General features: G+C 44.8%; 1 protein-coding gene across 5 annotated transcripts in view; it reads left to right on the plus strand.

The window, feature by feature from the left end:
* LOC135916043 (unconventional myosin-Ia-like) overlaps positions 1-14,039 on the plus strand; it is a 215,447-nt gene that overhangs the window by 173,531 nt on the left and 27,877 nt on the right. For 4 of the 5 annotated variants that reach the window (XM_065449257.1, XM_065449256.1, XM_065449259.1 and 1 more), the window contains exons 3-20: positions 686-835; positions 2,379-2,494; positions 5,170-5,264; positions 5,873-5,977; positions 7,112-7,158; positions 7,243-7,306; positions 7,680-7,693; positions 8,199-8,283; positions 9,141-9,247; positions 9,670-9,817; positions 10,706-10,824; positions 11,529-11,615; positions 11,694-11,759; positions 12,287-12,391; positions 12,477-12,539; positions 13,185-13,382; positions 13,482-13,596; positions 13,874-13,995. In XM_065449257.1, the coding sequence (XP_065305329.1) occupies positions 686-835; positions 2,379-2,494; positions 5,170-5,264; positions 5,873-5,977; positions 7,112-7,158; positions 7,243-7,306; positions 7,680-7,693; positions 8,199-8,283; positions 9,141-9,247; positions 9,670-9,817; positions 10,706-10,824; positions 11,529-11,615; positions 11,694-11,759; positions 12,287-12,391; positions 12,477-12,539; positions 13,185-13,382; positions 13,482-13,596; positions 13,874-13,995 (1,806 nt within the window). The remainder of the gene's footprint in view (positions 1-685; positions 836-2,378; positions 2,495-5,169; positions 5,265-5,872; positions 5,978-7,111; positions 7,159-7,242; positions 7,307-7,679; positions 7,694-8,198; positions 8,284-9,140; positions 9,248-9,669; positions 9,818-10,705; positions 10,825-11,528; positions 11,616-11,693; positions 11,760-12,286; positions 12,392-12,476; positions 12,540-13,184; positions 13,383-13,481; positions 13,597-13,873; positions 13,996-14,039) is intronic. The other variant, XM_065449258.1, reaches the window with a different exon arrangement.

Genomic DNA, 14,039 nt, shown 5'->3' on the forward strand with positions numbered 1-14,039 from the left:
TCATCAATTATTCATCCAATATCACTACACCCACTAATTTGAAGTCGACTCCTGAACTATGAAAAGTATTGCAGGTATATGGCGGACAAAATCGATTTTTTCATGTGAGCTGCATTCGGACAACACTTCACCGCATTATAATTTTCCCAAACAATATTATTATTGTGATATGGACAAAAAAAAAAGCGGCTGCACGAGCATAAAGTGACGTCGTCACTGACCATGAAGACGCCTCATTTCAGCACGTTTTCTGATACACGTCGCGCATGTTAACTGATTTCACGCCGCCGATCCAATGAGAAGTGTCTTGTTATGTCTTCAAAGTAATTATTTTACTTCATGCTTGCGATTCTAAGACATTATCGCAACCTGTACAACTGCATATACAGTGGCTGATGTGTGTATAGTCAATTCCCAACTGGTCCATGTGGGTTATCTGTCAAGTTTCTGCAAGCTCACGTCAAAACAACGTCACCACATACAGGTCACGCGCAACGTCATCAAATTGTTGCCTATTATATCATAAGCTTATATGGTATACCGACGAAAAGAACACATGAAAGCAAAGTATATAGTCTACTGGATGCCTGTGAATAGACTTTTCTATTTTCTCAAATTACGTTAACGCGGAGGGAACGGTGCTCCAACTGCCTCACGTGCGCCTTTCTCTGTCTGTGTTGTGCAGCAGCAGCGGCCTTCGTCGTCGGCCAGTGCCCGTGGCGTGCTGAGCCTGGACCAGGAGGTTGGCTTGAGCGACGCCCTGCTCCTCGAGCCGCCCACCGAAGAGGCCTTCATCGCCAACCTGCACCAGCGATTCAAGAGGGACCTCATATACGTACGTCTCCGTCGCTCCATCGATGGTGTCACGAGAGTGGGGACCAGAGAGCAGACGTGACGCTTGTCGGCCGAAAACGTGAAGCAACGATGAAGGTCTTGCTGCTTAGGCGTGATGCCGACTTTCCAAAAGCCGAGTAACCGTGTGTTCGAGCGTGTGTTGTAAACAGGAGGAATAGTATGAAACGTGGTGCCCTTCGCGACATGGGAAACTCTGTCCTTGAGTAGCAATGTTGTTTAAAACCGCGTGAATGAACAGGTCCGGAATTGACCTCGACATACGCGTGGAGGTGTTGTTATTTGCAAATTAAACTGCTGATCACGCTCAACTGACCGAAACTAGCGGACAAGTGCTTAACTAAGCCGTTCTAAGTCAAAGCGTATAGAGTTTCGGTTGGTGTCGTCACACTACGACGTAGAGAAAATGTTCTCAGACGTTCTGTACTTGGGTTCATCGTTCACTTTGCTGTACTACTCTTAGTGTTCTTCAATTTTGCGCATTCCAGATGAAGCGACAGTGCGGCGATAAATGTTTTCTTTGGCCCAAGTAAAATTAACGCACTGCAAGGCTGAAATGCGTTTTCTAACGTCTAACTGGTACCTGCGGTTGTGAAGACATTTGCAACGCAGAAAGTATTCGATGCCTGAAACTGCCACGATGCTCATTATGAAGCCTATTTTTTCGAAGTTAACATTTTATGTTTTTTCTTGACGGCCGCCAAGAGAAAGCTCTGCAGTTTGGAATGAATAACATACGCATTCAGTCTGTTGAACTCGGCGGTGACCCCTTCAAAACAGCGAAGAGAGCGCTCGGTGGGAGAATGACGCCGTAGAAAAAAAAAAGCGTGCACATAAGTGCGTAATTTTTTTCCTCACTCAACGCCTGCTTGCATCTTGGACCGACGCTTATCGCACCATGAAACCGAAGTCAGGGTACTTTATGACGCTGGCGCTAAAGCCTTTGCCCTTGCTATAGCTCCGATTGAGGAAGCTGACTGTGCAGTGGAGTAACTGTAGATACGAAGAACGGATGCGTTTCTTACCGCTTCCGCGTGCACTACCCAACCGCGCTTCCTTCCGCTTGACCTCACGTGCTCGGAGGGGATGTTCCTTTTAGGGCGTCTTTGTTACGCTGCCTCTGAATTGACTCTCTCACTGCACGTTCGCCTCCTCTTTTCTTACTGCTTGTTTTTTGTGTTTTCCACCATTGCCAGTGATACACAACAATTTTTTTCTGCTAATGACCATCAGACTGAGCCCGCAAATGCTTGATCGTTGGCCCATCCTCAACGTTAATGATCAGGGAGTTCCGTATGTACACTCACGATAAAATACAAGATATCACTTTCTCTTCTCCTACCTTGAGTCGTTGTCAGGATATCGCAAGTATACAAGTTCTGCTGCACTTTGACGGCGACGTTGTGCCTTATTAGCGAATGTTTTACGTGGTTGCCTTTCTGTGAATGTGCGTGTTCCTTGCTGTGCAGGAACTTCTAATCAATTCAAGGGTGTGCTTATTGTTTTGTGCTTCTTGCTCGCTGCAGACCTACATCGGCACCGTGGTAGTCTCTGTGAACCCGTACAAGAAGCTGGCCCTCTACTGCCCGGACGTGATTCAGGCCTACGAGAAGTGCAGCATGTTCGAGCTGCCCCCGCACATGTGAGGATAGACTTCTACATCACGCTGTTGAGTGGTCTTGGCCTTTAATTTATGCCGGGAACCCAAAATATAATATCATTTCTGTTTTACTGGCACACGTTTCCCACCACTTGCAGTATAAATTTACAAAAGAAATGCAGCTGTTTCAAGAAAGGACTTGAATACAGTTGAGCGAGGCTAGAAATTTGTAAGGTTCCTCCCCAATTGCAATGATGCTATGCCAAAAGGTCTTGCATACTGTTTGACGTGGCAACCACCGCATAGAACTGAAAAATCTACATGGTTAACATTAAAGCTTTCATATAAAGCGGTGGTGCTAGAGAGGTGCATTCTTCCCTTGCGTTCTACTTAATTCTTGGGCCATGTTTTTTTCTATGTTCGTCGTGAACCGCATCGTTGGAACGCATCTGTTGCGCTCTGATCGGGTGACAATTTCTGTCTATAAATGTTCAAGAAATGCGAGAAGAAAAAAAAGTAAGTTGCGGCATGTTGTGCATTTTTACTCGTGACAACAACGTCATCCAACCAGACACCATTATTGCTCGTAGTGACATGTCCATCTATGACATTCACGCTACCGAAGAAGGTGTTTTGAACTTAATGTTGAAACTTCATATTAAAAAGTCTGTTGAGCGTCACGGCATTTCGAACTTGTTTTTGGTACGGTACTCGTTATGTTATCTTACTGTCATATTTCTCAAGTCCCTGGCATCCTTTACGGTAACGTCATCCTGGGAAATGGCTCAAGTTCTTCCTTCATTCAAGACCGGCGACGAACACACTATAGCCATTTATAGACCGATTTGCTTAACCTCTCATTCGCGTAAAATACTAGAGCACATTCTTACAAACACATTATGAAACACCTTGAATCACATAAATTTCTAACAAATCTATAGCACGGCTTCATATGCGGTTTCAGCACATTAACAAAGCTAAGTTAAATTTGTATTAGCTTCGATGCGGGCAATTAAATTGGCGCAATCTTCATTGACTTTTCGAAGGCATTCAACACAGTTATTTATTAGAAACTTGACGTCATGCTTAACAATCCCCGCCTTGTCAGCTGAATTTCTAGTTTTCTTTCCCATCTATCTCAATTTGTGTCCTTTAACAGAGCTAATTCCAGGATGCCAGAGGTGCCCTCGGGAGGGCCACAATGTTCCACGTTGGGCCAGTTGCTTTTCTTGATATTTATAAATGATTTGCCTCGTCACATAATCTCAAATTTACGTTTCTGTTCTGATGGCTGCGTATCATATAAGAACATTTTCTTTTATTATATCCATTTACAGCTTCAAAAATTACTTTCTAGCTTCAGCTCTTGGTGCGCTACCTGGCAATTGACAATTACCATTCGTAAAGCCATCGTTATGACTTTCACTAATGAAACGACGCCTTCCGCTTTTTATTACAAGATAAATAATACTCCCGTTCAGAGCGTTAGTGAATATAAATACCTGTGTGTTGTTTTCACACCCTGCATGTCTCGGTCCAGACACATAGATTCAATAACCGCAAGGACACTGAAAAAGGTTATCTGCGCCGCACGTTGACCACAGCCCCAGGGGATACTAAACTAATGATTTTTAAATCTCAAATCCAGCCTCTACTAGGATATGCTTCTCCTGTCTGGAGTCTGCACAAACAATGCGCATTAATCAAATTGAGGCCATCCAAAAAAAAGCGATTCGTTTCATATGCCGCATGTTCGATAAGAATTTTGCACCTTCCACAGCGCTTCCATCCCTAGGCTTGCAACCACTCTCAGATCGCAGACGCAAGGAATCGCTCGTTTCTGCAATGCAATAACTCGTTTTTGCCGGATTTCATCAAATAATTATCAAACTCCTGCTAAAGCATCTAATACTAGGAGTCACCATCACCTAAACATCGCGCCTTATTTTGTCCGTACAGACGCATTTAAATACAGTTGCTTTCCCCGTGTAATTGAATAGTGGAATTATTTGCCTTGCCCTATTCGTTCTCTGCCGTTAAACTTATTTTTTAGGGACTATTGAACAGGTAGTTATTATTTTCATTTCGTCTGTATTGTTCACGTTGCCTGTATTATTTGTCATTTTGCTGCTTTTCACGCCCACTCCTACAATAACCCAACAGGGCGGCCCTATGTACAAATAAAATAAATAAATAAATTGTTATATTGTTTATTACGTCGTTATTTGGCTTCACGTTGTAGCACTGGTCGGAGCTGGATTTCTTATTCCTCCGGGATATATTTTTTTTCCTGCCGAGCGCAGGGAAGTGACGTAATAAACCGTGATGTGCAGTAGCTGAACGTTCTTGCAGAAAGCCGTTGCAAAAAGTGTTGCGGGGTATCAGTTAACGTTGGGCAATGTTCACTAAGATTCTCCTGCACTGCTAAAACTAAATACATGAATTCTCAAGGGCATGCAGCCATGATGACTAGCCACTTCCGGGCAAGGAATAATCGATGAACATGAGCCACCACTTTCTTTAAGCAATCGGTCGTCTGGCAGAGAACGACAAAGTTTCGTATACGTCAATAAGTAAACAAGAAAAAACAAGAAAGGCAGCACAAACTACTGGCTCATTGTGCGTTCATGGTAACATCACGATGACAAAATATGTAAATATGTAACCGTTTGCTTCTGACGTGCATCCGCAAATTACCCGTACTCATTTTTTTGCAGCTATGCACTAGCGGATAACGCATACACGTCCTTGAAAGATCGGAATCAAGACCAGTGCGTCATCATCACCGGAGAGAGCGGCGGAGGAAAAACAGGCAAGTGTCCTGGTTCTTGGCATACTGTTCGCTTTCCTAAACGATGACTTCGCGTTGTTTTTTCGGCGTTTATAGATTCTTGCGCGGCTATCCCTATTCGTCTACTAGAGGTTTAAATGTCGAATCATCGTAAATTTATATACTCGCTGCTGAAACAGTGCGGAAACTTGCGCAGTCTTATGTGTGATTCCAGCAGTCAACCTCGCAGGCTTCACACACATTACCTCATTAACACACAATAACGTACATGAGCCACATTAACTACTCAATTATACTTTTTCTAATCAGTAGCGTTTAAGTGGGCTCATTGTGCCGTTATAAATAAAAGAATAAGTGGACCGAGTTATGATATACCTTGCTGATCCGTTCAAGGCCTAATGCGTGGTAGCGGTACGTCCTTCGAGATATTTCCCTTATTATGAGGTTATCCCGGAGATAAAAGTGGCGTTGGGAAGCCCTGTAATACGAGACACAGATAACCGGCGAGTAGAAATGGCTATCAAAAAAAAAAGGGGGGGGGGGGAGGGCGGGATGCCCGATCAAGTGTTTCATGCAATTCCCTTTATATATGATGTTGTGAGACCAACGCTAAACTTGGCGCTGTGCAGAGGCAAGCAAACTGGTCATGCAGTACGTGGCGGCCGTGTCTGGCAGGGACGAAGAGGTGGGCGCCATCAAAGAGCACATCTTGAGAAGCACGCCCGTCCTCGAAGGTGAGAGGGATGGAATTATACGCTTGCTCCCTCACCTTTTGCACTTCACGTGCTGCGGGGACAGAACGCCTTTGCTAAACATAGAAATTATGTGTGCGCCATTGACTTACACCTACAGCTAGTGCTGGGTATGTTTTGTGTGTGATTTCGCAAAGGTCAGACAGAGACTAGGGCAAACTCAGGGAAGGCTCCTGATTATAGTGTTTCATTGGTGATGAGCCATGTCAGATGTGAAGGCCCGCAGACCAGGAACTTTTTAATTGGCTTCTGCATCACACCACACTAAATACTTCTTAACAATAACGGTACTAAACGATAGGGTAGATTTGGCTTGAATGATAATCGATTACTGTACGCCTGGTCAATACTGGACGCAGACACTTCGGCGATGCACACGTACTGCAACACGTACTGTGCGACTGCCCAGCATATATGCTGGAGCGAAGGACGTTAGACAGTTTCCTAGCCAGCGTTGGCAGACAACTACTGTCGGAGGAAGCTATTCTCGGCCCATGGCCTGACACTGCAATTTCAATGCGTGCCACAAAAGTATTGTTGAAGTTCCTGCAGGACACCAAGCTCGACGAGCGGCTCTAGCGAGGCAACTGTCTCACGTACATAAGCACTCACCACTTCTCTTATCATCGTCATCCATCCCAATACTTTCACTCCCCTTCCCTCTTCCCCAGTACAGAGTAGCAGACTAGAGCGCACTAGCTCAGGTCGACCTCTCTGTCTTTCCTATCAATAAATTCTATTCTCTCTCTCTTCTCGGTGATGAACCTAGAACACTTGCGTAATTGATAGTATTCACTTTTTGTTCTGCGAGCAGTAAGCGTTGCTCGTACTGAGATACTTTTCTGTACTGCAATCAATGTTAACTTATCTCAACCAACTAGCCGGCTGACAAGCTTGGTGGCCTAGTTAAACGCAACGCGGCAATTCATAGAACAGCGCCTCCTTGTCCCTCCTTTAAATTGCTCAAATTTTCTTGCGCGCTGAACAAAAATTAATCTAACCAGCACCCTCCCTTTATCATCCTGCTGAAATTGTGTTTTTTGCGCGACCTGATTAACTCACCATAAGCAAAGCAAAGATGCGTAACAGACGTTTCGATGTTTTATGTTTGTTTAGCCTTCGGGAATGCCAAGACACATCGGAACGACAACTCCTCAAGATTTGTAAGCCACTATTAAATTCCAATCGGCTCACTCGCTTGCTCCATTGTGAATCCAGTGACTGTTAATGTTTCTTTCTCGTTGCAGGGCAAATACATGGATATAGAATTCGACTTCAAAGGGGATCCGGTCGGCGGAGTGATTACAAATTGTGCGTAAACGTTACACGTCTTTATCGATATGTTCAAAGACGCTTAGCCTGTTGCGCTGCACATGATTTTTGGCTGCTGTTGGCTCACTATCACAAATGTCTGGCACCTTTAAAAATAAAATAAAAGCTTAATAAGTTGGCATATTGTGAACTGTGCGCACAAGAGGCATGAACAATGCCGTTGCTCTGTGACATTCTTCAGACGTCATTGTTCAACTTTGTTTCAAGCAGTGTTACTGAAACAATATTGTATCAGTGCGCAAATAAAGGTTAGGCATGTTATATAGATGCTGTAGACGTAAAATTTAGAAAGGTTAGAAGGCTTGATGCACCTGGTCATGCAACTAACACTCTGGTTTGGGGTCTTTTGCAGATCTGCTGGAAAAGGTGAGATATGCTATTCTTGCTTTGTTACAGTCTTGAACGACTATCTATTTGTGAGAATGAAAATAAGTGAGAACCGTAGTACACATAAAAGAGATGAGATGCTGAAGAAAAGTGTTTATTTCAGCCATAGCAGAGAAACATAACCGTCCTTCACTACGCGCTATGGGGAGGTTTGCGTCTTGTTTTCCTTCTGCAGATCAAACAGCCTTGGCAGTTCGTGCTGTACAATGTCTAATGGCTCCAGCGGGAATGTTGTCAGTGTTTTTCAGAAGCGTTCAGAAGATATAAATGCAGAAACTCATTCGCGTATTACACGCGCAGTAAAATATTAGAGCCCCTTATTGCATGTCCTCCAGAAAACATGACTTAAGTTTACTGACCTCTTACTTTTCGTGTCATGATTATATCTTGTATTAGTTTGTTTTGATTGTTATTAAAAAAATTGAATGAAAAAGATGTGTTTATGCTCAAAATCACTTTTCTTATCTCTCCTCCTTGGTGACAGTCTAGGGTAATCAGCCACACTCAGGGAGAGCGCAACTTCCATTTTTTCTATCAGTTGTTGAGCGGAGCTGAAGTTCACCTCTTGAGTAAGTATATTATTGTCTCTGGTAACAACTCTATTAGATTGATTTTAGATCCATAAGATTTTGCCGCACGTTGAAAGACTGGGTAACGAAACGGCAGCTCTGCGTCGTGATAATACATTAAGGAAATAGATGGATTGAGCCAGTGTATATCACAAAAATTAAGTGAAACTCCGACTGCGTATGTAGTGCCCAAATGGGAAAGATGTCTTTCTTAATTCGTGTAGATGCTACTCGGACTGTACGCTGCGCGGCTGTCGTACGGCTGGCATGCTGTACTTTCCAACATCGCATACAGCCGAAAACAGAATACAGTGAAGTGCTGTTTGTGTCGTGTTTCGAAGGGTGTGCAACCACCTCAACATACAGAACTTTGGCCATTCACTTAGCTAATGCCGTTTAGCCAAGCCATTCGTTTCAACTAATGTACTTTGTCGCTTTGTCATTTTCTAAGTAGTATCGTAACCCATAGCTAGGGCTGATAGCCATGCAGTAGCTTTGATGGTGGTTTGTTTTTTGAACGGCTGCACTGAAAAGAAAATGTAGGGCGACGACCGAAACATGGAGAGTTAGCAAATTTGCTTCAGTGAAAACAATTCTTGGAATCACATTCCTGTGAACCAATCTTTCGTGATCTTGTGGTGACGAGCGGCAATATCAATAACGCATAAGGCGATAAAGTCCGAAAAGCACCCAGTTAACTTTACATATGTGCGTATAGCTGTGCGAAAAAAAAAAAAAAACTGTGAACGACCTTTTTTCCCCCATATATAACCGTCAAAAGTAATAGCCTGTTCCTTCGTAGTTGGGCCTCATCTACACACGCCCTCCTCTCTTCTTCTTTTTTCTATTGCTTCTAGAAAGTCTAAAGCTGCAAAGGAACACCGAAAACTATTCCATTCTCAAGCACAGCAGATGTTCCCAATTGGAAAGCATGGACGACAGGAGTTATTTTGCGTTGACCAAGGTGAGCACACTGCAAAAAAAAAAAAAATGTTTAGCGCACTAGCGCTAAGTATCCTAAAATTTATAAGAAACCTTAGAAGAAAAAAAAAGAACATCAAATGAGATTTCATTTCAAGCTGCAGTATTGCCTAGACGTGACGTGTTAAACGTTTGTACGCCTACACGCCTGCACGCCTTTAGCGTTGGGCGCGCACCCGTGCGCCCTTTCCAAAGAACGTGTTGACTTAAGCTATTGAAAACATTAAAGCTCTCACATTCCTTTACATTGTGTGGAACGCGTTAAAATGAGCATATTTCAGGGGCTGTGGCGGCGCGTTTATCAAGCACGGTTTGTCGAGCATCGAAGAGTTCCAGCTCGCGGCCATGTCGTGACCGCCTTTTCTCTCTCTTATTCCCCGCTCGCACGCGATTCCCTCGTTGCAGAGGTCGATGGAGGCGCTGGGGATGAGCCCGTCTGAAGTGCACGCCGTGTTCCAAGTGGTTGCCGTCGTGCTCAAGTTGGGAAACGTAGAGTTTCAACCGCGGGCGAACATCGACGACACGGAAGGCTGCGCCCTCCTCAACGAGTACGGTGAGCGATGATGCCTCTCTACCTTGTCTTCCTATCCCGTCGCGATCATTAATCTACGTGCACATGAGGAGCCTTTTCGGGTATCACTGCGCGATACTTCGCCAAGACAGGCCAAAATTGAGAACCTACAGCAAGCTGATTTATATGTTGATAGCCTCTCGTCTATACGGTGGTGGTTGTCGTCGTCCCAGAAGTTGTTCAATGAATTTATTAACCTATATGGAACGACTGATCTATTTCTGACGTCATTGCACTAGGTACTCGTGAATAGGAAGAGCAACACGTTGAAATGGACTACGAGTGGGGTAGACTGAGAAGACAAATGTGGAGGGGAGGAGATAAAATGTGAAAACAACGTCGTGAGGGCCGAAGAGCAGATTCGGTTTATGTGTAGGGGTGCCAAGCGAAGTGACTCCCGCTCGGCGTGTGACGAAACACTCCGTGTTTTCAGGGCTCCACACCTCGTTTGGGTCACATCGCGGTTCTAGAACCAGTGTTTTTGTGGCCGAGCCGTCCGCGGCCTTTGCCTCGGCATAGAAAACGGAGCAGACGATGTCGATGCTACAGAGCAAACGCTGCATATTTGCCGGCGTCAGCAGCGCAAGGGAACCTCGTTGATTGAGAGACAGTTACCAGCCGGTTGATTCATGGCGTCACCGATGCCTAGGCTGCGCTAATAGAGTACCACAGTATAGTGACTTGGCAAGCCACCGCTACGGGTTCCTCTAGCAGGTGTCGTTATTGGCCAACGACGAATTTGCCCTCGAAGCAACGCTGTGGATTTCGGTTTGAGCGTGGACAAACCAAACAGATTCTGTTGCGCATTTTTGAAACGACTATATCAAATGTCAAGTAGAATTCACTCACGCCCTCTTTCTCTCTCTGCAGAGTTGTACGAAATTTGCGAGTTGCTCCGGGTGGACTTTGCATTCCTCCATTCTGCCTTGACCCAGAAGATGGTGGAGACGAGACACGACGTGGCCGTCACCGACCTCTCAGCCAATGAAGTGAGCTTATCTCTAATGTCGCTTTTCCGTCTTGCCTATTGTTAATCGAAATGATTTGTATTGTGAAGAAGGGATTACTGAAGATTGTGTGAAACTTCATCGTAATAAGTTAAATAAAGACGTGAGCATGATTTTCGTTTACCACCCGAGACATGTCCTTATCCTCCTACCTATCTATATGAAACCCTTGGTCTATTGTTAACGTCAATGCACTAGTTACCTGAGAATAGGAAGAATAACACGTTGGAATGGACTACGAATGGTGCAGATATCCTTATTGTCACTTGATTTACCGGCTCGGCAACTGAAGACTTAATCAAACTGATGACTACTAATGAAACTTCGCGCAGACGCATGTGCTATGGGATACGACATCGCTTGAACTAGCTGTTGGCTGTCGCCTAAATTTGTGACCATATCGGTCTTAGGGCGTGGTGGCGTCGCCGGGGATAATAGTCGGCGAACTTATAATCGACAATTGACGCACGCGTGTAATGCATGCAACCTTAAACACTTTGTTTTTGACGAGTTGACTGAAAGCAGTATATTGTACAATACCAACACACTATTGCCCTAGAAAAAAACACGTATTTACTTTGAGGCGCAGTTTAGCGCCGGTGGCAACGGTCGCTATTAACAGACGCTCACGCTGCCGCAAGCATGGATAATTTATTCTTCGTGTGCCTTTTTGTATCTTCTTTCAGGCCACATATTCCAAGAATGCCTTATGCAAAGCTTTGTACAGCCGCCTATTCACGTGGTTAGTAAGCCGAATAAATGATAGCATACGGGTAAGTGCCAGCCTTTCATATACCAGATCGTCGCTTTTGGAGCAAGCTAAACATCCACCCTGCACGTTTGTTCTCCAGGCGAAGCGCCTAGGAAAAAGAAAATGTCTCGGAATCCTGGACATTTATGGATTTGAAGTTCTAGAGGTAACACGCCACACTTTGTTTTTCACTTGTGCGCAAGGCCGTTATTATGGGTCTCCCCCTCCTTTTTTATTCTTCTGCCATTAATATTCATGTAACGCACTTCGCATGTTCTCATGTGGGGCCATTTTCTCCACCCGTGACCTTCAATTAAGTACAGTCGAACCTCAACATAACAAACACGGGTATAATGAACTACAGGATTTAACGAACTAAATCTAAAATGTTTTTCGCCAATATGGTACACTCCCACTCCCCTTCCCCCACCGACGTCTAACGAATGCATGCTTATAACGCATATTGGTGAATGAAAGTATTTTCGTGTGAGCTGCGACTTCGCTATGACGAGGTTCGACTCCACTTTAACTTCATGTGTTGTATGTGGCGTTGTTTTGTGCGCGTTGTATGTCTGTCGTATGTCCTGTGGGTACCATTTCATTCATCATGGCGGAGGATCCCGCTAGGTGTACCGCCAGGCAGACCTCTCCCGTTTTAATAAGATAGTCTCTCCCTCTCTTTCTCTTATGCAGAAAAACTGTTTTGAACAGTTTGTTATAAATTATTGCAACGAGAAGCTTGAGCAACTCTTCATAGTACTTACGCTCAAACAAGAACAGGAGGAGTACGTGCGTGAGGTAAGTAGGCTCTCGTGCTTTTTCTGAACTTCCACTACTTTTTCGTACATCTCCGCCTCCTAATGAAAAGCGTCTTTCATTGCAGGGTATTCAATGGGAGCACATAGACTACTTTAATAATGCAATAATTTGTGACCTCATTGAAAAGGTACGTCCGCCACTACTGCCTCGCAGCCCCTTTCCGTGAACGTTTTACGATGTTTCTCTCTATTAACGGTGGTCTCTATTGCTGCGATACTTGCTCGCTATAGGAACCTGGAACAACTCTCGTTTTCTGTTTCATGCACGTGCGGAAATATTGTATTGGTCATTGCACTTTAACGGGATTCCCGGCAAGCGTGTAGGCAGTGTCAGTGACTCCTTTTCTTTTCTCCTCTGCATAAATTGCCACTGCTAATTTAGTAACGGTTCTTGATACGAATATGGCACTGCTTTCGGTTCCGGTGACAGAGAGATGTCGTTCAGCCTTCCGCTTTAATCAGACAAGAGTGGACAGGAAGGGGCTACTTGTGGGTCATAGGAGTTTCCACCCGAACCCGTGCGAGCAATGTCGGGAACCCGTTCTCTCTGTTCGTATGAAAGGCGGCCCTGATAACTTATTGATGTTTCCATGTTAGATAGAATGAGGCACCGATTTCGGTTCCGGTAGTAGATGTGCTTGAGTCTTCTGCTTTAATCAGCCAATAATGGACAGGAAGCAGCTACTTACGGGTCACAAAAATCCCACCCGAACTCGAGTGAGCTACGCCGGCAGGAAACGTCAGCGTCCTGCTCTTTTCTTCGTTCGCGGCAGAATAACCACGGCATCCTGGCGATGCTGGATGAAGAGTGCCTTCGGCCGGGGCCCGCCACTGACGAGAGCTTTCTGTACAAGCTGACCAAGGTGTGCCAGGACAGCCCCTACTTCGAGAGCAAGGGATGCAAAAACCTCACAGGGACCGACGTCTCGCTGCCGCCACAGTGCTTCCGTCTTAGGCATTACGCCGGTGCTGTGAGTGGTGCCCTCTTGCACATAGCATTTCCCGAAGCAATATCGCGAGTAACTTTTCGCTCTTTTGACTGACGCGTGCATCGTTCCGTTCTGTTTTAGGTTACCTATTCTGTTGTTGGTTTTATTGATAAAAACAATGATCATCTCTACCGTGACCTGTCTCAAGCCATGTACAGCTGCGATCATCCCCTGATGAAGGTTCTGTTTCCTGAAGGTAAGCTTATTGCGCAGATGCATTCTTCCTGATCGCAGTTGTTATTGAGTTTGCTAGCTTCAATTATTTTTATGTCCTGAAAAAAAAAACGACAGATAGCATAGCGATCATTATGAAGCAGTCGAGAACCAAAGAAGTATCTAAAGATACCTGCCTCATAAACTCAGGACATTTTCGGTGCCTGACGCTAAATATGCGTGGCAGCTAATGTTTCAGTAGCTTGTTCTTGCACAACAATTTCTTTGACATGCTTTGCTTTTCATTTCTGCACCCGCAGGGAACCCAAAGCGCACGACGCTAAAGCGTCCAACAACGACTGCCACACAGTTCAAGATTTCCATTGGAGCACTTGTAAAAAATTTGCAAGCGAAAACGCCAAACTACGTACGCTGCATTAAGGCAGGTGTCCACACAATCTTCTTTGTCAACCCCGCTTTGTCGAG

Source organism: Dermacentor albipictus, chromosome 4 (assembly GCF_038994185.2).
Source record: "Dermacentor albipictus isolate Rhodes 1998 colony chromosome 4, USDA_Dalb.pri_finalv2, whole genome shotgun sequence".
NCBI classification, from domain to species: domain Eukaryota; kingdom Metazoa; phylum Arthropoda; class Arachnida; order Ixodida; family Ixodidae; genus Dermacentor; species Dermacentor albipictus.